General features: G+C 42.8%; 1 protein-coding gene across 5 annotated transcripts in view; it reads right to left on the bottom strand.

Moving 5' to 3' along the window:
- Nucleotides 1-225: 225 nt before the first annotated feature.
- Nucleotides 226-26,085, bottom strand: part of FOXP4 (forkhead box P4) — a 149,894-nt gene continuing 124,034 nt past the window's right edge. For all 5 annotated transcript variants that reach the window (XM_035123076.3, XM_035123078.3, XM_035123080.3 and 2 more), the window contains 5 exons: nucleotides 22,044-22,145; nucleotides 5,834-5,955; nucleotides 3,529-3,595; nucleotides 2,411-2,577; nucleotides 226-741 (listed from right to left, as the gene is read on the bottom strand). In XM_035123076.3, the coding sequence (XP_034978967.1) occupies nucleotides 597-741; nucleotides 2,411-2,577; nucleotides 3,529-3,595; nucleotides 5,834-5,955; nucleotides 22,044-22,145 (603 nt within the window). In that variant the 3' untranslated portion in view covers nucleotides 226-596. The remainder of the gene's footprint in view (nucleotides 742-2,410; nucleotides 2,578-3,528; nucleotides 3,596-5,833; nucleotides 5,956-22,043; nucleotides 22,146-26,085) is intronic.

Raw genomic sequence — 26,085 nt, 5'->3', positions numbered from 1 at the left:
TATATGCTAAGTGTGTGCGTGTGTAAAAACATTCCTCCTAGTGCAAAGTTCTCAGTGGGATAAACTGGCAGGTTATTAGAAATGCTTTCCATGGGAAAGTGAGGGACATTCACAGAAGCCCATGGCTTGGATGCTGCCCCCTGCTGGACTGGATGCTTCCAAAATCTTGATTTGTGGAAACAATATGGCATATGAGCTGAAAATGACAAAACACAGAGCAGACAATACGAGACACCTTCTTTTTATCCCCATGAGAATGGGGTGATGGAGCAGGGGAAGGCAACAAAGAAGTCTTCGGACAGAACCAACCTACCATCCTCGTTTATCAGTTATAAAATAAAAAAAAAAGTTAAAGAAAAAGCTCAACTCTGGTTTTTGTTTCTTTGCACATCCCCCTCTGTGAATGTCTGTTAAGAGTCACTGGGATGTAAGGAAGGGAAAGAAGTGTGTGCCTTCAGCAATGGGTAGACCCAAGGAAACCCTTTTGCTTTGCAGAAGTGCCTTAAACAAGATAACGCTGAAGGTCACCTTGAGGAGGTGGGAGCCATTGCTTTGTCTCTGGGGAAATGCTGGGCCTAGGTGAGGAGGGAGGGCCCTTAAGACAAGTCTTCCACTGGCAGCTCCTCCTCCATGTCTCTGTCATCAGGAATTGTCACATTCTGATTGGTTGTTGCCATGAGAGAAACAGGTCTGCTGTCATCTTCTGTCTCAGTTGGTTCTTCCTTCACATGGACTTGGTGGCTGCAGAATGGAAAGTTGGAGAAACCAAGCAGAATTAGAACAAGATTTTACTAGGGAAAATAAGATCTTTCAGGAGATTATTAGTAAAAGAAACAAGGCAGAAACTGAACATTTGGCTGAAAGGACATTAGTCCTGAATTTTCCAAGATCCCAAATATTAAAGTCTAAACATGTTTCCCTTGGAACAGAAATCTTTGCAGCATTTGGATCAATTACATGGGCTGGGGGGTGTTTTATAGCAATTTTAATATTTAGTCTATACTCATTGCAATCTCATGCACTCTCCAGATTAACCTGATGTTAATGTTTACCCAGATGAATTTTAATGCTGATCATTTATTTATTTATTGCATATTCATCCAAAGATCAGAGAGTGGTTTACAACATAAAAACACAAAATGCATAATAAAAACAAACCAATAACCCTTCTCCCACAAACACATTTAAAAGGCCTGTTATAGAGAAACGTTTCCACCTGGCACCTAAAGATATGTAATGAAGGCACCAGGCGAGCCGCCCGGGGGAGAGCATTCCACAAATGGGAAGCCATTGCAGAAAATGCCCATTCTAGTGTTGCCACCCTGTAGACCTCTCATGAAGGAGGCACATGAAGAAGGGCCTCAGAGGATGATTACAGGGTCTGAAAGCCCTTGTCATTACAATCAATGATTTGATATTTTGGACATTAAATGTGTGGCTCCTATACACACCCACCCACCACAGATAGTCGTACCTCCGCTTACGTATCCCTCTGGTTACATAAACTTCAGGATACGTAAGCGGCAAACCCGGAAGTATATTTCCAGACTTTCGCAACGAGTGTGTGCACAGAAGCAGTCTCTCTGGTTGTGAAAACCTTGGGATCTGGCTGGACCTCTGGAACGGATCCTGTTCGCAACCGGAGGTACCACTGTAGTTTGCTACAGGCATGGGCAAAGTTGGCCCTCCAGATGTTTTGGGACTACAACTCCCATCATCCCTAGCTAACAGGGCCAGTGGTCAGGGATGATGGGAGTTGAGTCCCATAACATCTGGAGGGCCGAGTTTGCTTATGTCTGGTTTACTACATCTGAGTAAGGCAGTACAGTCGTACCTCGGGTTACGAACCGCTCGGGTTGCGAACAGTTCGGGTTACGAACTCCGCAAACCCGGAAGTGTTTTCGGCGCGCACTCGGTTTGCGACCTTTTCGGGTTACGAACTGCGACCCGGAACGGATTGCGTTCGTAACCCGAGGTACTACTGTAGTCACTCAGGCTCTTATCCAACAGTGATGCTGACATTATAGCTTGCCAAAAGGCACTGTACCACTGTATTTTGAAGGAGGGTTCTGATGTGAAAACGAAGTATCCTTTAACTGGAAATCTGGTGACAATTCATTAGCATTCCCAAGAAGGCAGTTTTGAACCCCAGGGCTATCTCCCCCACCCCGAACGACACAAGCAGCAGGGCAAAACTCAAGTTGTACATGTATTTGCATCTTAAATGGGCCCCCCAAAAGTTGCACAGCCTGACCCACTAATGAAGTCTAGAAGATGTCTGCATTTTAAAGACTACTGTATCTGTCATTGCACTTCTAGGGCAGCCCAATATGCAGGAGCTACCAGAGCTCCAATTCATTTTTGCCTAGAAGGAAGCCTCTAGAGGGGAAAAAGGCATGTCTGAACTTACCTATACTGCTGTGGTGAAAGCCTGGGGCTATTGCTGCCATTACTGTTGACTTGTTCCACAGTGCTGCTCACATCATCATGGCCGACATGTAGCATGCCGCTAGTGGAGCTTGTGTTGATCATGGTGGGACTGTTCAGCAGAGGGAAGTTGCTCTCAGCCAGGGCTGCCTAAAAAGTCAAAATGCAAGTAATAAAAATACCATAGTACAGTATCATTCCCTAAATAAAGACCAATTTAGTGGGTGTGTTGTGGGTGGGAATACAGTTAATGAATATTCAAAAAGAAAATTATGGCAGGTTTACAAAGCAACTCCAGTTCTATACAGGTAAATAAACTTTCCTGTGTTGGTTTTATTCCTTCAACAATCATGCGAATGAAACTCAGGTAGATGTCAGAAAGGTGAGCTTTTTGTGTGTGCTGAGGAAGTTCAGGTACCCACCTCATTGGTTAAGAGTGTTCTGAAGTCTAATTTAGGGGACTTGTTAAATAGTGCTAGGTCACTGGTTCCTCAGCAGTAATCATCCTAATGATACCTGCACAATTATTCCCTATTTGGACCCTCTCCCTATCCATAGACCTGCAACACCCTAGTCTACCAACCTAGTCTACTGAGAGGGGAGGCTGAAAGGACAATTACATTTACCATCCTGCAAGGCACTCAGCTGTGATGAGGGATAACAAGGCTATTTAGATATTCTGCCATTTGCTATCCTTTACTCCTTACAACTATTGCCAAAACAATTGGTTTTTACATTGCCTTGGAGGACATTAGTGAGCACTGCATTGTTACTGCAACAAACAGTAAAGTGGGTTTCTGGCCCATTTGGAGTGAGGGCTCTCACATGACTGTGGAGAGTGGGATTGCTTAGGTTGGTCTGGTTCTCCAATATATCTTGTGGGAAAGGAGCACTGGCTATCATGTGATGAGAGAAACAGAAAAACCAAGCCACCTTTTATGCATTTGATTTCTATATTTTATTTCTATACTCACATTGCTATGAGGAACCAGGGAGATTGCTTTGTTGGACGAACTGTGAACACAGCACTCTCTAAACAAGGATGGCTCTCTCTAATGGGAGTAATATTACCTATAAAACTTGTTCATTGGTGGGTCATACCTGGTAGCTGGCATTAAGTGCTCCATAACTAAGGCCAGAAATCATGTTTTTGACTAAAGTTGGACTCCTGCAAACAAAAGAAGCAGCTGTTAGCACTCTTATCTAAGCACAAGATGCAAAAACAGACACACTACAGAAGAGCAGCTGCAATAGTTGCTGCCAATGTTAAGAACCTAAGAGCCCCGCTGGATCAGACCAAAGACTCGTCTAGTCCAGCATCCTGTTCTCACAGTAGCCAATCAGATGCCTATGGGAAGCCCGCAAGCATGACCTGAGTGCAAAAGTGTTCTCTTTGCTTATGATTCTCAGCAGCTGCCATTCAGGGGCATACTGCCCTCAAAAGTGGAGTAGAACATAATTCTCGTGGCCAGTAATCACTGACAGGTTTATCCTCCATAAATTTCTCTAATCCTCCTTTAAAGCCATCTGTGCTGGAGGCCATCACTACATCTTAAGGGGAAATGATAATGGTGGCTCTCTTTTCAGTGTCTGAAAATATGCCCTACTGTGGTTGGAAGATGGTAACCAGTCCCATGTGATCCCCCCCCCTCCATCTACTACAATCTAAATCTTTAGATCAGGAGTGACTAACCAGTAAACCTAAAGATGTTACAGGACTATAAGCTTATCTTTCCTGACCATTGGCCATGCTAGCTAGGACTGATGGGAGTTAAGAGTACAGCATTTGGAAGAGCACAGGTTAGCCAGCCCTGCTTGAGATGTCAACCGTGTCCTAGGCTCTGCTGTGGTCTGTGCTTTTTCATTTTAGACATGTCTCCAGACTGGGTGTGCCCCAGGAAAATTGAACAAACACTGCAACAGTTGTCAGAGATTTTTAATCTGAAGGGCTAGGGGTTTCTTTTAATCTCTTCTCTCCCCCATTTCTTGTTTGTGTACATAAATACACTAACAGGTTTTCTATGGCTACAGGAGCCAATACAACAAATGGAATACCACTAGTGGTGCCCTGTTTGTTGCCTGTGCAGCTTTCATTGGTGGTTTCTGCTAGTGGTGAATGTTTTCTGCTGTGGAAATATGCTCCTATGTGCATGCAATGCTACTGCTACATACTGCTATGATGCTTGCATTGTTATCCTATGGTTGTCTACTCAAGATGTTCCTTTGTGTTCAATGGAGCTTACTATATGGAAATCCTATACAAACTTATACTGTGTCTGACAGCTTGCCGAATAGGATTGTTCTCCTCTTCCCAAGGATGTTGTCTGGCAAGCTATCACACATGCTGTAAGTGTGTGCAGGATTGCAGTTTTTTTGTATAAATTTAAAGGGATGACTATCATTGGTACCCCTATAATATTTACTGATAAACTGGTTAAAGTGAAAATATGTCAGTTTACATGTCTCACATCCCTCTTCACAAAATTATTCCTTTGGCTGGAAATAGCCAGTGATGTTTATGTGACAGTTCCATACAACTGCCCCACCCTCAAATGAACCTTTGTACAGAAAAGAGGGAATGCCTCTTCAACCCATAAATAATGTTTGCTGACAAGAGGGTTGTTGTCTCATTGCAGGTAGAGAACAAGAATCCATATTTCCAATGCAATGCATACTCATGTACATCTTTGCAATAGTGAACACACACACAGAGCTGTGATAATCATAGAGCAGTGTGCAATGTTAAAGTTCAGTTCTGAAAACTGGCACAGGCAATAAACATATTAATCAGTGAAGCAAACGCTAAAATACGGTTCTGAAAAGAATAAATTCATAGGGAAATCTTCCAGGAATGAAAATAATAACCCAGGCCTCTCAACCTCTTCTGAGCTTACCTCAGGGATAATAGATGGGGATTATATCCCAATCATTTGAAGAGGGATATTTACTCCTTCACAAAGTACTAATTCATTTACAGAACTCATAGCCACAAGATTTACCAGTGGTTGTCACCAGCTTAAAAAGCTTTCTCCCCTCCCCCCTTCAAATTCATTGGGTATTTATCTACACATGTTAGCAATGATGTATGTTCAGACATGGTATACTGCCAAATTCAGAGGACAGCTGTTGCCTTCAAGCCCTGTGTGCAAATTTCTCAGTAACATCTGGCTGGGCACAGTTGAGGACAGGTGGACCTTTGGTCCTAACCAGCCAGGTTGTTTTCATGATACTGCCCCCGAGTGTGCAGCCCTGATGAGAAACATGTCGTTGGAAGATTTGCTGCTGCTCCCCTCCTATGTACTCTCTCCCCCCCAATAGATGACCTTTGCATACTCCCAGCCATTCTCATATTCAACTGCAGCACTCCTCTTTCCATGGAAGCTGCCTGGCAAGCTGTCTGACACACCCTGTCATCTTTGGTGGCCTTCTCTTTTGGTACTCAAGTTCATCTACAGTCCAGACGGCTCCCTTGACATTCTCCACTCGGACGAAGCACTTGTGTAGGCTCAGGTTGTGGCGTACAGCATTCTACAGGGAGGACAGAAAGAAGATAAATAATACGTCAAAACACGTGAAGACCTTCCGCTAGACACCCCTCTCGGCAACGCTTCCAGCGGATACCTCTGTTAGCAGGCAGTCTCCTACAGATTAGTCAGCAACCTGCTACCCATACCCTGAAAATCTGTCTCTCAGTATAATGGGGGGGGGGGTATGCTTTGGGTCTACCATTTTCGGAAGACAACAATCTGCACTTTATGGTAATAGCTAGATGTTTTGGGTATTGTCTCTACTGTACATGCTCCTACATTGTATTACTCAGCTAGATTGTTGGCTGGGTCAGCACCACTTCCTGATCAGTTATCACCTCACCTCATCCTAAACATGATTGGTCCCAGCCACCTCCTCACAACAGCAGGGATGTGCTCCCATCCCTCTGGACTATCCTAAAGAAACATCACAGCTGGCATCGAGGTACCCTCAGCAGCACACACCAGCAGTGGCAGTGGAAGATGAGCCCCTCCCCTTCAAGGGCAATTGATGGGATCAACAAATGCCAGCAGCTAGGAAAAGGCTTGGCCAGAAATGCAGAAGGAGAGGGCTATTGTGTGACATTCCAGCAGAGCATGCTATGCAGAATGTTTCAACCCTGTTATTCTGAGATCAGCAGGACAGCGACCACACCATTCCATTCTCTGGGACACTTGCTAACAAAGCTTCCATGGAAGAGCCATTTTGTGATTGTGTGTCTTGTTCTCACCTCCCACGGAAGTGAACTGAGAATGGTTGCTGGGCTTCCACAAACCAGCCTACGTAATTGCTCATTATTGGCTAAATGTAGAGAAAAGGGAGGGAGAGGGAAAGCAAACTAAATATCGTGCTGGGAAATGAATTGCCAATGCCAGCTCCTACTTGGAAATCCTCATCCCCCCCCATCACACAGCCCATCCTTCCTCTTTATTCTGTGTTGCCCATCTTTACATTTCTAAATGTAAAATAAAGAAAATGCACGTACACAGGCAGTGTTGCCCCGAGAGATACTAGCTCCCTTTTCCCCCTTCCAGCTCCCTGCCATTTGCTACTGCCCCTATTTCATTACCAATTTTAATTTGCCTCTAATTAAATCCTGTGTATTTTTCCGACTCACTTGCTAATCCATGAGGGAGGCAGGAGGCTGGAGTGGAATCTCTCCGAGCTATAATTACAAAGGGCCTAATCACGTCGGGGCTCTGCCTTTGAATAAATTTCCTTGCATTAAGGTTCTCAGATTCTCTGCCTTGCAAATGAGAATGACCCCAATTTCAGGATGTTGGCCTCGGAGGGTTTTTTTTTTATTTCGAGTCCTGATTCGTGATGAGAGACTAATTCGTTACGCTAAAACATTAACAGCAATTTAAAAGGTCGAACGGGGGCCGTATAAACAAAAGAGCCGGCCAAGACAACAAGGCAAAAGAGAGAGATGGGGAATAAAAACCCCACCTTCGAAAGTGTTACAGTTCTTGGAAACTCAATGAATCAGACTTTTTCTTCCCATATTGGCTACAGTATTTTTCAAGCCTACCCATTCCCCCCCCCCAATCGACTTTCTTCTATTACAGTTTTTACCCACCTGAATATTTGTGACAATGCAGTTGTCCCTTCCTAGTGCCCCTGTTCTCGACATGAGAAGAGAGGCCTCAATTTCCATTTTTGTTATAACTGACAGCAGTTCAGGCTAGAACTATATGGGGCTTGATGTTGCCCATGTACCACCTGAAAATGTGTTCATCACTAGAATACTCTTATCACTACACAGTGTTCAGCAACAGAGGAAACTTCTTTCCTGCATTCAGTAAGACCACATCAACTAACAGTAAGGTTAATGTTAATCGCATATTGGGCATGCCTATGAGCAGTAAAAACCCAAACACAGCATCTTGCTCAGTCTTGCAATAGGTAAATACTTTCCAATAGGTAAATACTATGCCAATTTTCAAGGTAAAGGCCCTTCTACATGGCACTGTTTGCTTGCGGCAGCTCTGCATAAGCTTTGCAAGATCTTGAGGGGTTTCACATGGCATCATGGCTTGGACTTGGTAACACTTTCAGGGAATTGAATAGCAGCCTGATGAAATGGCGTGGGGATTTGCTTTGCTGCTCTCAGAACAGAGCACTGAATAGCGTTTCTTCTTCTGCACCACCTTTACGATGACATTTGAAGTGCCTTATAACCCATCTGTCTCTAAAGACAGTCCCAATGAAGAAATCAAGAGAATAAGGTCAAGCTTTCCCTGTAAAATGCTATGGCCTCCTGTTTTGTTTTTGGTACAGCAAATCCTGTATGGGATTGGTTACTGTTGGAAACACCACATCTGCTTCTGTTACAAAATGACTGCCTTTTCTCTTTGGTCTCCACTAAAACCGCTTTGAGGGCAGACACCCTCCGGCGCTGAAACCAGCAGATGAGCACGTACATCTTTTGCAAACCTGTGCTGGGAAAAATTCTACCTCTGTTTCATTAGTGTGGCCATGCAGCTATTGGCCAGATGATGAAGCCCGAGAATGTTATTTGCATGTGGCTCATAATGAGACTGGGAAATCATCCCCATTCTGCCCCAAAATATGGCAGTGATGGATTTTGGTTGCAAGGGTCTCCCCATTTGGCATTGGTCCCTACCCAGTGGGCTGCTTCTATCATTTATTTTATTTACAAACTTTCTGAACTGCTCTTCATCCAAACAGAACCATGACGCGAGTGTGTGTGTGTGTACAATACTGTCAGAAACTATAAAGCAAAACATTAAGCACCACAGAACAATAAAAAACAGGCTAAAAACCAAATCATTTAAGAGCAAGGCTTGCTCTTCTGATCATCAAGAGGCACAGAACCAGACTCAGGCTCGCTTAGCACCCATTCAGTGTTTTATGGGTACCACTGACCATAGCTGGCAACAGGACATTGGCTTGCTTATATGCACAGGGCGGGAAAGGAAATGGAGGCCAAATGAGGCCACTACATGTGCAGGGATGTTCATAGATTCTTCCTGAAAATCCCACATGTATTTTCATAAGCTGTCTAGGAATAACTTCACACAGAAATCCCAGGAAGGAAAAATATATGAAAGGTGCTTCTGGCAGCATCTGAAGAAAGAAACGCTAAGCTTTCTAGCTCTTTATGTGGATTATTCTCTGTCTCTTGGCCATCCCAGTGGCTGGCAGGAGGGTGTCGCCAAGTGTGTATTTCCTCTTTCCTTACTTCTGTGGTCTCCTGCTCCAGGGAGGACTTCTTGCATGATTTAAATGCAGCTTTTGTGTTTTGACAGAGTATTTGTTTAATGCCAGGCTTGGCTGCTCTGTTTGCTTCTTATCTTTGTCTTTTCTAATGATGTTTGCTTTATGCCCCTGGCCCAGCTTCTCTCCCCAGCTTCCACCCCAGCCATTCAGCATCTCCCTGCTATATGCGCTGCCGCTGCTGCCGCCATACCAACAAAATCCTCCTCACACCTGCCTCTTTGCAAGCACCTCTTGCCATACCTCTTGGCACCTATTTACTTTGCACTCACCCAGCTCCTACTACCTGAATCGCTCCAGAAGGATTAAACCATCATTTAAAAAATGAAATGCCAACGTAATATGCGCTTTCACGGGAACAAGCCAAAGTGCTGGAATTTCTGTTCTTTCCCATACCTCTTTTATATTGACATTATTTTCTTCAATTTTGCCAGAAACAATAAAGAAAAATATGGGACTAAATGGCAAACTGAAGAAAAACAAGATTTTAAACTATATTTCAAAGTAAAAAAAATTTTAAGAAGAGATTTTCACACTCCACCAATCTGTTTCTAATTAGCCAAGGGTGCAATTAATGTGTGCATAACATCAATAAAGGATGTAGAAATGGACATCATTCCTCACTTCCTCTCTAAAGGCTAGAAAGAGAGTCCAAAAATTTGGATTTCTGGCTCCTGCCCTAACCATTTTAGGCACATCATTTTCTATGGGGTATGTAGTTTTAAACAAGAGTGACAGCTATAGCTTGGCATTTCTCCACATCCCCTTCCCCAATTCTTTCCCATAGGACCCTACTTGCAACGTGTCCGGGATGCTGTCTACAGTTATTTGTGTCTTGCACAAGCACAGCATATTACTTGTAGTAATCCACCTGAACCATTAGGGGGACTAAATGATTGGCGCACAAACTTAGTTACAGAGCACTTGAAATGATTGCAGCCTTCCTCAGTTTGTTTAAATTACCTATTCACAGGCACCCATTCTGGTTAATAATGTGGCTCTTACTCTTTGCTTAGAAAGGAAAATAAAAGGGTCATCTAATCACAGTCTTGTTTCCAATCACTCCCTATGCCAAAACTCAAATGTTCCCATGACACTTGCTTAAAGGCTGATGCATTCAACCAAAGTCCAAAATTCTAAATAGAACACAGATAATTAGTCTTATAATTGTTCACATTGAAGGGAGAGCAGATTTTGTTTTTACATCACCCTCTCAGTTAGGGGCACTTTGATACATCCCTTTTTAGAATACAGAGTTTAATTGGCATATCCAGCTAAGCATGCAACTCAAAATATGGCAATGTGTCTTTTTACTATTAGCATGTATATTGGGACACCACTGGGCAGAACAAACCCTCCCCCCCCCATGTTGTCACTCATACATGCCAGGCATGCACTTTTCACCGCACAGATTTTAAAGAGCAACACATGTAGTTATCTTCAGAAGGTCCCGTAGGGTTAAGTAGGTGAGATGAAGGTGGTAAAGTCAGAGGAAAATTCAGTGGTGCAAAACACTGGAATGAAAGACGGGGAGACTTTATGAGAGCAAAGGTTTGAGACAAAGAATAAAATGAAAAGAATGAATGTATATAGTAGGATTATATTAGCCTTGTACACCCCCTTGCCAAGAAAGTGGGAGTTGCTGAAACAAACTCTTGCTGATGCTCTGAACAAAAGCAGCTGAGGAAGGCTTAGAGGATGAGCATAGACGAAAACCTGTAAACCTTACAGAATTAAAATACAGGCACAGCAATACGTTGTGAAGCAACAGATCTCATGCTGGGGATGGTGAAATTACACATTTCAGTTCTCTGACATCATTATTCATGGTCAGTCATCCAGACAGAGGCACAGAACACCAGCAACAAAACAACTGATTTGGGAGCAGGATGCCATCCTTCCTAACAAAGTGGGGCCTAACATATTTCCAGGCGGGCTTCAAAGAAATTAATTTAGAATTAACCATTTTCTCACAAGTAACTGAAACGTCTGTAATTCTGTTGTCAAATCCACTATGTCTATGGTGTACTTTAAATATCTTTGAATCATTAACATCAAAAACACGAAGGTGAATAACAGCAGTTAGTATTCACTCATGCCACAAGCCCAGATTTACAAATAACTGCATGCAGACTATTATGAAAGCTCAATATAATGGAAAACACCTTGCACTAAATGACTAATGTTTCATAAGAATTAAGGGTGTTAATAGTATACAGTGAACAAGAGAGATCAAAAGGTGAAGAAACAAAATAGTTTATGCTATAAATAACAAGTGAGAAAAGAGCTGCAGCTTAAAATAAAATAAAATCCAGTTTTATTCCTATCTTGTGCGCACCCACCCACCCACCCCAGCCAAAGTTAAGTCACATCATTTGCAATAGGAGAGCAATGCTAGGCACATGCTTAACATTTTTGCTGAAATTTAGTGAAGTGTTTTCTTTCTAGCAGTATACAAACAGATTTATTTCTGGTTCCCTCGTTGTGAGAAGCCAAGTTGCAGGGAACCAGGCAGAGGGCCTTCTCGGTAGTGGCGCCCGCCCTGTGGAACGCCCTCCCATCAGATGTCAAAGAGAAAAACAGTTAACAGATTTTTAGAAAACATCTGAAGGCAGCCCTGTTTAGGGAGGCTTTTAAATCTTTAATCGATTATTTTATTCTTCTGTTGGAAGCTGCCCAGAGTGGCTGGAGAAACCCAGCCAGATGGGCGGGGTATAAATAAAATTATTATTATTATTATCTTGCAACCCAGAAAATACCTGGCAGAGAGAAAATGGGACAAGTAGGACATCCGCTCTCAATGCAGGAGGGGAGCATGGTGCCCATGTGCACTGTCTCCACTGGGCTCCTCCCTCCTGCACTTTTGGTAAGGGAATGAAAATGGAACAACCCACTTGCAGGCCTGGAAAAGAAGAGGAGCTATTGCTATTATGGCATTTCTTTACAACAAGGGTGTAAAACTAAATTACCAAGGGACACTTTTAGGACTGCTTTACTCCATCAACAATGAGCAAGCATTTTGGCCAATAGTTATACTCCGTATTTTCTTTTTAACCACTTCCCTGTTAACTCCCATGCCCCCCTGCTCTGTATTCTATCTGAACTACCTCAGGTCCTTCTATAGCTGCTCTCACTTATCGTACTTTCACCCAGCACATCCTATTTGTCACAGGATCCTCATCTCCTCCTTTCCTCTTGCTCTCAACCATCATATCTGCTGTGCAATAGAACTCTCTTCCCCGCAATCTGTACCAGCTTCTCTCTCATTTCCCTGTCTCTCTGCATCCTCATCTCTATTACTCCCTTTTCTTCTTTGAGTCTTTTCCCACTCTATTTCTGACCTTCTTAATTATCTCTTCTCTTCCCTAATAAATAATAATAAATAATTTTTTTATACCCTGCCCTTCCCAGTTCAAAAACTCAGGGTGGCTAACAACAAATTCAAAACACTTAATTGTAATACAACATAAAAGCAGCATAAAATACAGTATAAAAGCATGAATAACAATAAAATTCAAGTTCAAGAATCAATTTGGGGAAAGTCCATCCAATAAACATTAGATAGTCACCAGGGCTAGCTGGCTAAATTAGACCTACTTGGGCCAGCGAGGTGGCCAGGGGAGAATTAGCTGTGGGGTCCCAGAGCGGGTAATCTTCATAAAAGGGGGGGGGAAATAGGCTGGAGTTCAAATTAGATCAGGCTGAGTTCAAATTAAAGGCCAGGCAGAATAGCTCTGTCTTACAGACCTGGCGGAAGGAGGTTAAATCCTGTAGGGCCGTAGTCTCATGGGACAGAGCATTCCACCAGGTCGGAGCCATCACTGAAAAGGCCCTGGTGGAAGATAGTCTGACTTCCTTAGGGCCCGGGACCTCTAAACTATGGTTATTCATGGACCTTAAGGTCCTCTGTGGGGCATACCAGGAGAGGTGGTCCCGTAAAGGGGCCTGAAGCCCATGGTAAGAGGACACAAAGGGTGGAATGCAATGTTGTGCTAATATTATTGTTGTGTCAGAACAAGCATTTCTGCTTGCCAGATGGATTGATTTCCCATCTTCCCTCCCTGTACCGTTCAGGGGGTTCTCCTGAACATCCAGAGCAGATCTGAGGGAGATGCAGGAGGTACATGGAGGGGGGGGGGAGCTCAACCGTGCTACCAGGAGTCCTTGTACTGGCTTCCACCAGTGCTCCAGCTTAGTTGAATCCGGCCCTAACCTCTCTTTTTCTAACCAATTTACGCACTGAAGGAGTTTCTGACGCAAAAAGGCTATATAGCATGGCCAGCTGAATGAATTATGCTGTCAAAAATGGTGTCAGTTCCACTGACTACCTCTGAATCCAGAGAAAGAGAAGGATCAGTCTACCAACCTCACGCCACCTGTTAATGAGTCTATGAGCTTGAGAGATTTTTGTACTCATGCACAGTAAGGTAGAAATGGGCTGCAAAGAATGGATGTTTGACATTCTTTTTTGTGGCAGTGCATAGATTATAGAATATGGATTCTCCTTCATTTGTTTTTACAGTATATAGGAAGTAAAGACCTACTTGTTTCCATAGGCCTTCAACACCTGGCAGCCTCAGCATTTTTAATTATCTGTGATATGTCTTTTTAAAACTGATTTTAAATTTTCATTTATTATTATTTTTAAATGAGGTTGTTAGCTGCTTCAGTATGTGTCAGAAAACCAGGATATACGTATATTGAAATAAAAGGAAATTAAATGTCCCAGCGGTCCTTAGCCATGGAAGTGCCATAATTGTTAATGGGCCTTATGTTCTGTAGGCCTGGTATACAACTAAGCTAACGTCAGGGGAACCTGCCTGGTTCTCTGTACAAATATGTTTGTGCAGAAAAAGGAGTTGTTCGTTTATTTATTTAACAAAATTTGTATACTGCTGAGCTGTACATAACCTCCAAGTGGTTTACAATAAAATATACTTTAAAATACACATCATTTTAAATGTTTGTGTAAGAGAGGAAAATTAAGCATGCACATGCATATATTGGTGTGTGCTTCCTATGTTTGTATGTGTTTTCAACCTTTACCGTTCTTAAGGGGAATCAGCCTTTTGGTCACATAACTGAATATGGAAGGATACTAAAGGGCATAACAGCCAGAGTAGATTTCTTTCAAGACCATACTAAGTTACTATTGGGGGGTGGACCACCACCTTTTAAATTACCTGCTGTTCCATTTACTTATTTTTCTCCACATAACCCAGGTTTTCCTAGTGTTAAACACCCTGCTGTGTTCATTTTATAGTGATCCTGGACAAATACTCCCCTTTATCTACTTTGATAATCAGCATGGCATATTGCTTTAAACCAAGAGAACCTTAAGTAGAATAAGGATGATGGTGATCTTTTTAAAACCAGAAATTTCCATGTTCAAACCCAGAAATATTTTACAACCCAGCCACATTTCCCCCTAAAAATGTCAGGTGGAGCAAACTAGTGCTCCTGGTAGGGTGCTATAGTGGTTTTAGCCTTGACAAGACTGCCTGTGAGCTGGAGGGCTAACATTTTCTTTCGAAGGCAGCGGAGAGGAGGAGGAAGAGAGTTCATCTATTTGCTGAAGAGATAATTTATGATAAGTGACTTAAGAGACAAATGTGTCCACATGTAAGGATCTCTCTTTGAATATTCCATTTCTGAGCAATTTCATATTGTTTGCCTAACATAAGCCCCTTTCATACGTGATCAAGGGGCAGCAGTCCTGTCAGAGATTCCTTGTCACAACCAAATGTTTGATGTGGATGTCTGCAAAAGGGAAATCTACTTATATAGATCTGTACACATGTAGGCTTCTATGTGTTCTGACATGGGTCAGGGTTCCACAGAATGCATAGCGATCTACATATATGGCTTTCTGCACTCCAGACACCCATGCCTAATGCAATGTAGCCCCACTGCCTCTTGATCATGTGGAGCCTCCTCTCCATGGTGAAGAGCCCCCTGGCTATTCTCTGCCTAAGACTTTTGGGGACATATTCAACAGTACTGAAGATTTTGTGGGGTCCCTGCTCACTTTTGGTCTTCTGCCCCTAGTCCACTCACCCTAGAAGACATTTGAAGTTCACATAGTCCACAACTGTATTAAGGAAGACTTTACATATAATTATTTAAATGGCACCACACAACTAAGAAGACTTTATGTCCTCTGGACAGGAAAATTCTAGAACAGGCATCCCCAAACTGCGGCCCTCCAGATGTTTTGGCCTACAACTCCCATGACCCCTAGCTAACAGGATCAGTGGTCCGGAATGATGGGAACTGTAGTCCAAAACATCTGGAGGGCCGAAGTTTGGGGATGCCTGTTCTAGAAGTACTCCATCTCTGGTGCAATCCACATCCCTTTTACAAGTGTCCCTGGGACTCCTGTGATGAAATGCAAGAGGCAGGTGGCATGATAACTGTGAAGAATAAGCTGATATTTCATTTTGTTACCAACACATTTTTATTTATCTCATGCAAAATATATTTACTTTCGTGTGTGTGTGTGTTTTTTAAAACAGCCATAACTTACCCACTAGGGAAAAGGACAGGACAGAAGTCCAAAAGAGAGATAGCTTTGGATATATACCATATATTCCGGCGTATAAGACGACTGGGCATATAAGACGACCCCCAACTTTTCCAGTTAAAATATAGAGTTTGGGATATACTCACTGTATAAGAAATACGACCCAGCGTATAAGACGACCCCTGACTTTTGAGAAGATTTTCCTGGGTTAAAAAGTAGTCTTATACGCAGGAATATACTGTACCTACAAATATATCTGCCTACCGACCTTAAGAGTACAGCTGCAAGCAAGCACTCTCATATACCTGTACTCTAAAACTGTAAGAAAACATAAAAGCACAAGGCTGTGTGCTGCTGGCATAATAGTTAAAGACATCACATGCTGCTTGAAAATTTCACAGCGGTTGTATTCCCTCAAGCACTTTCCTATCTGGTGTTTTGAGAATGCGATTACAGCATAGCATAAGCTATTATAGCTGAAATTTGTTGTATTGTAAATAATTACATAGTAGGAAAAATTCATCCTCTGGCAGGTGAATTGACTAGGTGTCAGCTAATAATTGTTTTCCAGACTCTAGTGACTAAGATTATATAATTCTTGAAGAAGCTGGAGTGAATATTCTTTCAAGTCTCTCATTTTGCACTTGAATAGGTTAACTATCTGTCTCCATCTATGGATGATGTGGCGAGCAAACCCCTAGAATCAGAGCTTACAGTGATTTGTTACATGAGCGCAGGCACAGCTTATGTTAACCAGAAATGAAGGGACCTTTTTCCTCAGCTGAGTGGCAACTAAATAAAGGAGGGAGAGAAGCTCCAGACATGAATGACAAACAAAATCCAGGGCTTTTATAGATAGTGAGTTATGATATTCTATTCCTTCTGTTGCTAGATAGAGCTGCACAACCTAAGCAGGGCTGTCAGCCAACTGCAGCACCCACCCTGCCTGTTTTGGGCCCTCCAGCAGAGAAGTCCAGGAAGATACCTGCATTATATTCTACATAGCTTTTCATTTCCCTAGAGTCAAAGCTTTGCGGTCGACTTGGCTGTAGAGTTTACTAGCCTTTTGCAACCAGATCACCATGTTCAATGGTTTCCTGCCTATAAGACCCCCTTCAAGGCAGATTTACACGTTGAAAAGCATACCTCTAAAAATGTAATGAGCAAATGAGCCAAATACTTGTTTGTAAATGCATGTATCATATCACTAAACACAGCAGAGCTAGGATTGGCTCCAACTCCCTATCACAAACACTTAGTCGCTAACCCAGGTTTGCTGACAAATAATATATGGAAAGGCACTTAATGTGTGAACCGCTGAGAAAATGAATGCCTTAGGTATTCTTGCTGAGTTTAGCAAGGCAGAAGAAGTGCTAAGGGTGGGGGTAGAAACAGAGCGTATAAAGGGACAGTCTGCAATCCTACACTCCCTTGCCTAGGAATAAGTCCTATTGAACTCTGTGGGATTTATTTCTGAGTAGACACCTATAGGATTGTGCTAGAAAGATTGAAAAAAAAGAGGGTACTAGAGAGAGTAGTGAAGTGAGACCAATAGCAGTGGAAACAGAGAAAGGGAAGTAACAGATCCGTGTGTCAGGAGACCTGTGGAAAGGAGAAAGAAACAAAAAGGGGCTTAACCGTTGGAGGGAACAGGGACATCTGCTTCTGTGCAGTGAGAAGAGAGAGTGAGCAAGCATATGCTGTGGGGTGTGGAGAGGAAAAATGGCTGAGATGGGGAACAGAGAAAACTCTGGGTTGAGTAAAAGAGAGGACAGTAACGACAGGAGGGGCTGCGGACCACCACAGAGAGGGGAACGGAAAACAGGCAGGGCTATCAGTGACAAGGATGCAGAGAGACGAATGTGTGCACTATATATAGAGAAAAGGGGGAGTTAACAAAAGCAGGGCTCATATAAATCACCCTTTGCACATTCACGGGGAACACGATTGGACTGCTGGCCCTGCTGCTGGCTCACACCACATGTTCTACCCATGCGTAAAGTAGTCCTATGCATGCATCAGCCTGTGCACACAGAGCACCTCCACTTAAGCCAAGATCCTAGGTCAATCAGGATCACCCCTCATGCATGGAGATGCTTTATGTTTATAGGACCACTTTACATGATGGCCAAACATGTGGCTGCTGGTCACAGCCCAGCTCCCCCCATCAATGTACGACAGTGGAATGTATGAACGCCTTAAAGAGAATATAAATAGGATAGGATTACACCAAAAAGGTTTTGCTACAGTGGACGTTCAATGCGACCCTCTTGCACTGCTAAAATGTAACAGTGGTTCTTGGTGTGCTTTGAGTTGTGCATCCATGGGAAAGCATCCACCCACAGGGACTACCTAACTAAGCAAGAAGAACTGGAATGGCAATAAATCGAGGAATGGCAATAAATCGAGCTAGTCAGCCAGGCTGAGAACTCAAAAGAGGACCACCAAAGCCATAGGAACTTCACATGCATCTAATTCTATATTTTAGCACATAACCACAAAATGGAGGAAAATGGACGAGAACAAATAAAGGTACCGGTACCAGGTTGCAAGTTTAAAATCTTTTGTCTGTGAGGATTTGCTAACTTCCAGAGCAATTACACAATTTCTCCAGGGTGCCATAATGTGAGACATCAGCCATGGGCACCACAGCTGCTTTGTGGCTTTCAGGGATGAGATGCATTGAAAAACACACCAAAGAAAAGCAAAAACCAACTTCTATGTAAATGTGCCAAGCACTAAGCACCTATCATGATTATCATGGTTAAGTAGGCACTCAGTCCTTAATAAGTAGTCTCTTCCTAGTAGTTTTGCCCTTAGATTCAAGCCCAGATCTCGGTATCATTTGTTTGTTTATATGCCTGTTGGTGTGTGTCACATTTGTACATGTATGTTTGCATATATAGGGAAAGGTAGCCAACAAGCTGCACAAAGGACATTCCTTCTGTTTTTTCTTCCTTGTTCAGGCAGTATGAGAAAAGAAAAGGCAGCAACAAAAAAGAGTTTTGACTTCTTTCCCTTTTGCCTGAGGCTTTAAGACTCGTTTTCTGAAACCAGCCTGTTTGCCAATTTTGCAGATATGCCAAGGCCTCACAAATTAAGCAGATGAAGGATGACAGAAAAGCATTGCTTTCAAGTATTTAGGATAGGGTCTTTTCAGTAGCACCCAGTTATGGAATAGCCATCCTGGAGAGGTGCACCTGATGCCATCTTTATGGGCTTTTCGGTCCAGCTGAGTATCTTTCCAGGTCTTTAAAACTTCATTGTTTTGGTCTCTCAGTTTTAAATTTGAGGTTTAAAATTGTTTTAATGGTTTCAATTATTGAAAATACTGGTAATTAAATTTGTTTTATGTTGTACTTGAATATTGTATTTTCTTTTCTTTATGAGCCACCTAGAAAATGCCTGTTATGGGGTAGCTACATAAATATAGTAAGCAAGCAAGCAAATAAATCATTTTTCTCCAAGCTTGTTCCCTAGAAGCTAGGGTATAAGCTGCTATGTAGTCAGGAACAGTCACAGGCAACAATGGACAAAGCCATCAAACTTTAGCCTGGCATAGTCTCTCTTGGGAAGGAACACAACAGAAATGGAGGAAGAGGCATTTTCTCGCCCTGCTCCCTGGTATCTCTTCACTGAAGATTCCATGAACTTGGGACTTCTTCATTGAAAAGCACATGCACTACCACATACAGCTACCCTTCCCCAGGGACGTTTATAGGTGACTTAGTATTTTCAGCACTTCTCTAAGAATTGATCCAAACAAGTTCACTCACTTCCTACATGGTTGATGCTATAGCCCCCTTTTCACTCACAGAAAATAACTTGCTAGTCTCAGACGTGTTTGCTTAATGGGCAGCAAGCTCTGCTTGGCCGTTATCAAGAGTTTGACGGCTACACAATGACTCTGGCTTCCCGTCTGAGGGAGTGATTGTATCAGGGCTTGCATGTGACACTGGCAGAATTATGTCATGTCTGGAAGACAGAATCTTATCAGGCCTCCAGCTGAAAGGCAGAGATGCCCAGCTGCAGGAACACAACATACACCCCTCTACTCTGGAGATAGTTCTTCTATCTTCTCTCACACCCTCCCTCACTTTTGTATCTCTTCTGGAATTATTTCTTCTGCTTTCCTGATCTCACTGAACACATGAGCAAGGAATAGATCAGTGTATTCAGAGAGAGTGGACAGTAACAGGCCAAGCTTTGAATTAGGACAAACGTCAGGACCACCTTCACATGATGAAAGCACACACAGGCACAGATACATTTTAAGGATGTACGCTTTTGCTAAAATTGAATTCTTCAGGGGGGAAATACAAGCAAAGGGAGTTGGACTTGATTCCAAGAGCAAGCATCGGCACCTGCATATCCAGAGCCTGTGCCACCAGTACACAGTAGGGGAGATGTGCTCATTGTCTGGTTTAGAAATATTGAAAGAAGAAGCACCTTTATACAAGTGAGGCCACTGGTCCAGCTTGCTCAGTATGGACTTCACTAGCTGGCAGTGGTTTCTGAAAGGCTCTCTCATCCCTACCTCGAAAGTATTGAATCTGAGACTTTCTCTATGCAAAGCATGTGCTCTACCACTAAGCTATGACCCCTTCCCCATTTTTCCCCACACAATGCCTTTACAGTGATGGACTGGCAACTGCCTAGAGAGTTATACATTACGTTGAAAAGGAGAGCGACAGAGACAGACAAATCAAGATTATGATTATAGCAGTAATCAAGACCTCAGTTAGGATCATGGGCCTACTGCGTTATTACATATATGTGAATGTAACAGAGGAAACCGGCCCCTTCTTGTTGTGCCATTTTACAGATGGGAAGAACAAGACACCAACGGACAGCTATCATCCCATAGGGAATCTGAACCAGACAGGAGACTGGGTGGCACTTCTGTTAGCCCTTTTTCATGTGCAAGATTGTTTTCTGTTACCAAGATTAAGTTGCCTCCTCGTGTTCTTCTTACCCAAGGTTGAAAGTTGAGCATTAGCAGCTCTCACACACAATCTTTCCTAACAGGAGACCATCTGCATCCCAATGCTCTGAAAAGCCAGCCTGAATCGTTGCTAGCTTGGCTAAGGCATCATCTATTTGCCACATGCAGTGAGATACCAGCCCCCGGGTTATCATTAACCTTATTTTCTATTTCTAGCATCTCTAACTCCCCTTCTGCTTTTCCTGTAGACAAGCCACGTGCATGCCAGCACAGACCTATTTCTGCAGCCTTATAACGGAACAGATTGGTCACATGCTGTTGTCACCCACCCACACATCACTGCCTCCACCTCAGAGGGCTGAAACAGATTCTTCTAAGAGAAGGAATATAGTTCCCTGGCTTGTTTTACCACCCAGGCAGTTTGACACATTTTAAGCTAAATTCCCAATTTGTCAATTGTGCTGAGTACCCACAGCTCTCTCACCAGAGCGAGCTACAACTGCAGGGCCTAGGAAGAAAGCAATGGAGATGGAGGGACGTTAGATATTCCTTGCTACTAGTACTCCCTGCTTTCAGAAGGTTTGCATCCATTGGTCCCAGCTCCTTTCCCTGACAGTCTCACAGTCACATCACAATTACTGAAAGCAGCACAAAAAAGAAAGGGGGTGAAGCAGATAAGAATGACTCATTCAGCTACTCCCCCCCCCCTTCAAGTCATATCCAAGGAAGGGACCTGCCCACCTTGCCAGTGGGAACTTACACATCTCACTATAGGGGAAATGAGTCAGAAGGAGGGAAAGTAGAACGTGCAAGTCACTCACACTTTGTTTTAGCCACCTCTTTCATCTGAATCCAACCTTAGGTACATAGAGTGTATTACAAAAGGCAGTGCATATTTATTTGTGGATGCTGCCCTTACCATAGTTTCCAAGCACCATACGTTCTGTGTAATGCTAAGTGGAGTGGGAAACTGAAACATGAGTCTGCAGCCTGGTGTCATAAACTAATGAATAATCCTTCCTCTCCAATTTTAAAAAGAAGTAAGAACATGCAGAATATCTATTCTGAAGTGGCCTTGTTGTACCACTCCAGAACAGAATCTTTAGCAGAATGTTGACAGAGTAAATGCCTTAATTCATTAACTTCTTCATGATTCCCAGTGTCATGTCCATAACCAGGATGCAGCCAAGATACAGATCAAACATGGACACATGTAGTTGCTTAATAAGAGCTCCCTGCTCCCACTTATTTAAGAACCTCTTCCACCAAAAACATTTGGGACATGAAATTATTTGGCAGGTCCTCCAAGTTGAGACCCAGTTCCATATTAAGAAGTGTGTAGGCACTAAAGCTGCATTAAAATCCTAGACTAAGCTTTACCTTCCAGGTAGCTGTGTTTCTCCTGAAGTAGGCAAACATCCGTGTGAACCAATTGTAAATTTCATTCAATGTTAGCTGCCTGTCGGGTGTCTCAAGGATAGCCTGCATTGAAAGGTGAGATAAAGTTACTCACAGACATCAGTCCCATAAGTTCTTACCACCAGTCCTAGGCAAACAATTATGAGGACATATGAGAAGATACTGCTCTGCTTTTCAACTACACATTTCAAAGATCTGAATTTAGGACATCCATGTTTCTCACTTGAGGAATACAACATCAGGTGGGGTCCAACATGCATGAAACAGCCACCACAGATCCAACACTAAAAATAGCTGTATAGTTGTACAAGGTTAATCCGAAACAATGCATTTTAGTGAAGACAGTTCATTAATTGAGACTCAAGTAACTGAGTGATAAGGCTTTGAGAGTGATTTGTATGACTGTGTGAATTAGCCCAAACATAGCCTTTATTAAAGATACAGGAGAAGCCAGATATGTTGCAAAGCAATTACTTACCCAAGATTATAGACCAGGCATCCCCAAACTGCGGCCCTCCAGATGTTTTGGCCTACAACTCCCATGATCCCTAGCTAACAGGACCAGTGGTTGGGGAAGATGGGAATTGTAGTCCAAAACATCTGGAGGGCCGAAGTTTGGGGATGCCTGTTATAGACCAAAGAAAAGCCAGGAATGAAATATATTATGGACTGAATAGCCAGTCCTCAAATATAAAAGGAGGTGCAGAACCATTACTCTCATAATTCGAATGCTCTACCTCTTAGGCTAAATGCACTCAAGCGAGCTTAGCAGCAGAGAAACACTCAGTACGTGTCAGGAACGGAGAACCTCAGGCCTGGGGTGTGCATGTAAATGCTGCCCTTGCGACTCTCCCAAGCCATACCCCTCCGAAGGACACAGTTCTCACTAGCCTTGCTTCACACCCTCCTTGAGTGCTTTTGCCTGGTGGGAATGTGTCTTTGAACTCCGATAATGACTTTTGCTTGTCTAGAAGACATCTGAAGGCAGTCCTGTATCAGGAGCTTTTTGATGCTTGATGTTTTTTATTAAGTTTTAGATATGCTGCATTATTATTATTATTATTATTATTATTATTATTATTATTATTATTATTATTATCATCTGGATGGAGATAGAAAAGTGTAGAAACTAGCCTGTTGTTCAAAGGTAAAATACACATTCACTGCTTTGTCCACTGTTGCCTCAGGCCCTTCCAACCACTGGCCATCACAGACCTTGAAGGTTGCCCAGAAGGAAATTCAGCTCTCAAGCTGAAAATGGTTCACCACCCCTGCTGTGCATGCTCAAATATCTACTTCAGTCAAGTCTACAGGTGCAGAGAAGCATAGTCATGGGTAATAACAGGCTCTAAGGCCTTAAAGAAACTTCTGAAACAGATTCTGGGACCTGATATGCAAGATTCTATGAAAATTGTTTCTTTTTCTACTTAGGTGAATGACCAGCTGCATAAAGCTTGGTCATTTTTAGATATGACATATCTCTGCAGATTAGTATTACTGCCTACAGAATATGCTAAAGCAGTCTTGAGATATTTTCATTTAGCAGGACATACCCTTATGCAGATGCAGTGACACCCTATTTCACATATAGTACACCTGACTGATTAGATGCAGCTCTAGTAAGTACTAGCCCAGACAAACCATTGATTTTGACTACTCTGCCCATCTCACAGTTAATTGGAAAGAAGTGCTCCATGTTACAATGGATGGAAAGTAAAATCAGTGCTAAAGTATCCATTTCAAGATGCATAAAAAATTGAGTTAATTTAGTGAGTGAAGCACAGTAACCATTGCTGCAAACCAGGAATTGCACCAGATCAAATCTGGGCAAGTTAGCTAGAATGTACTCAAAACATTCCTTACTGAACTGGACTTGAACATTGGAATCCTGGTCCCAGTTCTGTAGAGCAAGATCAACAATTTCTGCCTGAAACTGGTCAACTCCAGCCCCTCTTCATTCTTATCCCATGCCCCCCTGGCTTGACAAAGGGAACTGAAAGCAGATAACTGGTTGGGCCTGCTGTTTGCTAACTTCACTCAGAGAATAATTCAGGCACCATTTGCATCCACATGAGGGGAGGGTGCTCCATACTTGGTTACCATTAGTGAATAAAACAGAGAGCATAATGGAGGTACAAAGACTAGTTTCTCCATTAAAACTTAGATCTTGGCATCAGTGGTAGATTACAAGACAACACCTTAACCAGCTTAAGGGCTTTTAAAAAACCCTTAAAATGAACTTTCAAAAGATCAGACAAATTCATGGGTGGGATACCAATGGGTATTGCCCATGGTACAACCAAAAACTTGGAAGTTAAGGAATAAATATGTACAAAGCCAATAAAATTCTTTATTACAAAAAGAATAATCACATATACACACCACTAATAAAACCTGAGCATGCCAAATAATATACGTGTTGAATATTAGCCATGGTAGCTAAAAGCAAAACTCAAATGCAGAGGTAGTGAACTTCTGATTTCTAGATGGTGAAAGCAAAAAACCGCAGTTAATGCTCTATCATGTCCCATTTTGTGAGTATTCCAGGAGCACCTGTCTGATCCCAGCCATTTGGTCTGATCCAGCATTCTTAAACAAAACACTGCATGCAGTAGGGTGTGTGATGCTGTAGGAGGGAGGGAGGTGAGATAAGCTTAAAGGCACTCATTCCCACTTTGGCCTGGTTAATGGAGGTGATATTGTGTCTGAAAACACCAACTACTGCTTGCTCTTGGAAGAGCTTCCTAGATCTCAGCTACTCCAGAAAGGTTAACCTCAAAGAGCTGAATCAAAAGGAATGAATTCCAGGAGCCAGGGCTTTAAAAGACCAGTGCCAGCAAGCAGATCTTAGCATCTCTTCTTAAGTATATTTTTACATGGACAATGAAGGCATATTTTTAGCCAAAGGAGAATAAGGGTGTAAGTGAGATCTACAGAACAATATCATAGCCTGCACGCTAACTTACAGAGCCTACTTCAATTAACTGGAAGGCGGGGAATGCCCACACAATACAGTACCACTAGGGAGCAATAGAAGCCATCCTCCCCAGGGAATTTATTCTTTGTCAAAGATATGCTGTTGGCAGCTCTAGAAACATAAGGTTGCAGTTCATCCAAGAAACTGACACAGTAAAGTCCCACCTGCTGTGCCTGAAAGCTAAGGCTGAAAAGAGATTTCAGTTGTTATGGACCACTAAGGCTGATCCTGACAAACTCTACTGCTAATACTTTGACACAACAGGAAACATTAGTAGTTATGTTATACCCTGGAAGCCAGAAACACTGTAGTGCAGGAAAGCCCACCGTGAACATTGCTCCTACATGCATGAGGCAGGGTGCAAATAATTCAAATATCAAGTGTGGCAGCCAACAACCCATGAAATAGCACTGATACATGCAGGTCCTACTTTTCTCCTCACAAAGGCTAATATTCAGGAAATGGTATTGGGGGGAAAAAACACCCAACCATCTCATTTAAAATGGAGATTTGAGTTATTAACCACAAGATGATTCTGTAGTAATGACTTCAAAAATAGCTTGCTGGGTAAGTTTATAAAATCCCTGAAAACAGTGCGGTGGCAAAATCTTATTGTTGCAAGTTGAAGCCATCACTGCCATTTCTGTTGCTGAAAACTCCCCATCCTCACTCCCTCCGCTTGTAGCTAATGTATCTTTCACCCAGGGGACCAGAAAAGCACCAAGTCAGAGACACTTTAATAGAACTAAGCTGATTTGAACTCTTGAGGAAATAATGATCATGTAAAGGACAAAGAAGCACTGAGGTCACAAGGTACAGCAGTGATGGCTGTAGATATTGCCTAAAGTCTTAGTCTCTAGGCCGGGCATCCCCAAACTTCAGCCCTCTCAATGTTTTGGACTACAATCCCCATCATCCCTGACCACTGGTCCTGTTAGCTAGGGATCATGGGAGTTGTAGGCCAAAACATCTGGAGGGCCACAGTTTGGGGATGCCTGCTCTAGGCCTTTGACTTCTACACAAAAC

Source organism: Zootoca vivipara, chromosome 7, assembly GCF_965207765.1.
Source record: "Zootoca vivipara chromosome 7, rZooViv2.hap1.1, whole genome shotgun sequence".
Classification (NCBI taxonomy): Eukaryota; Metazoa; Chordata; class Lepidosauria; order Squamata; family Lacertidae; genus Zootoca; species Zootoca vivipara.
This window is presented reverse-complemented; position numbering and strand designations above follow the sequence as displayed.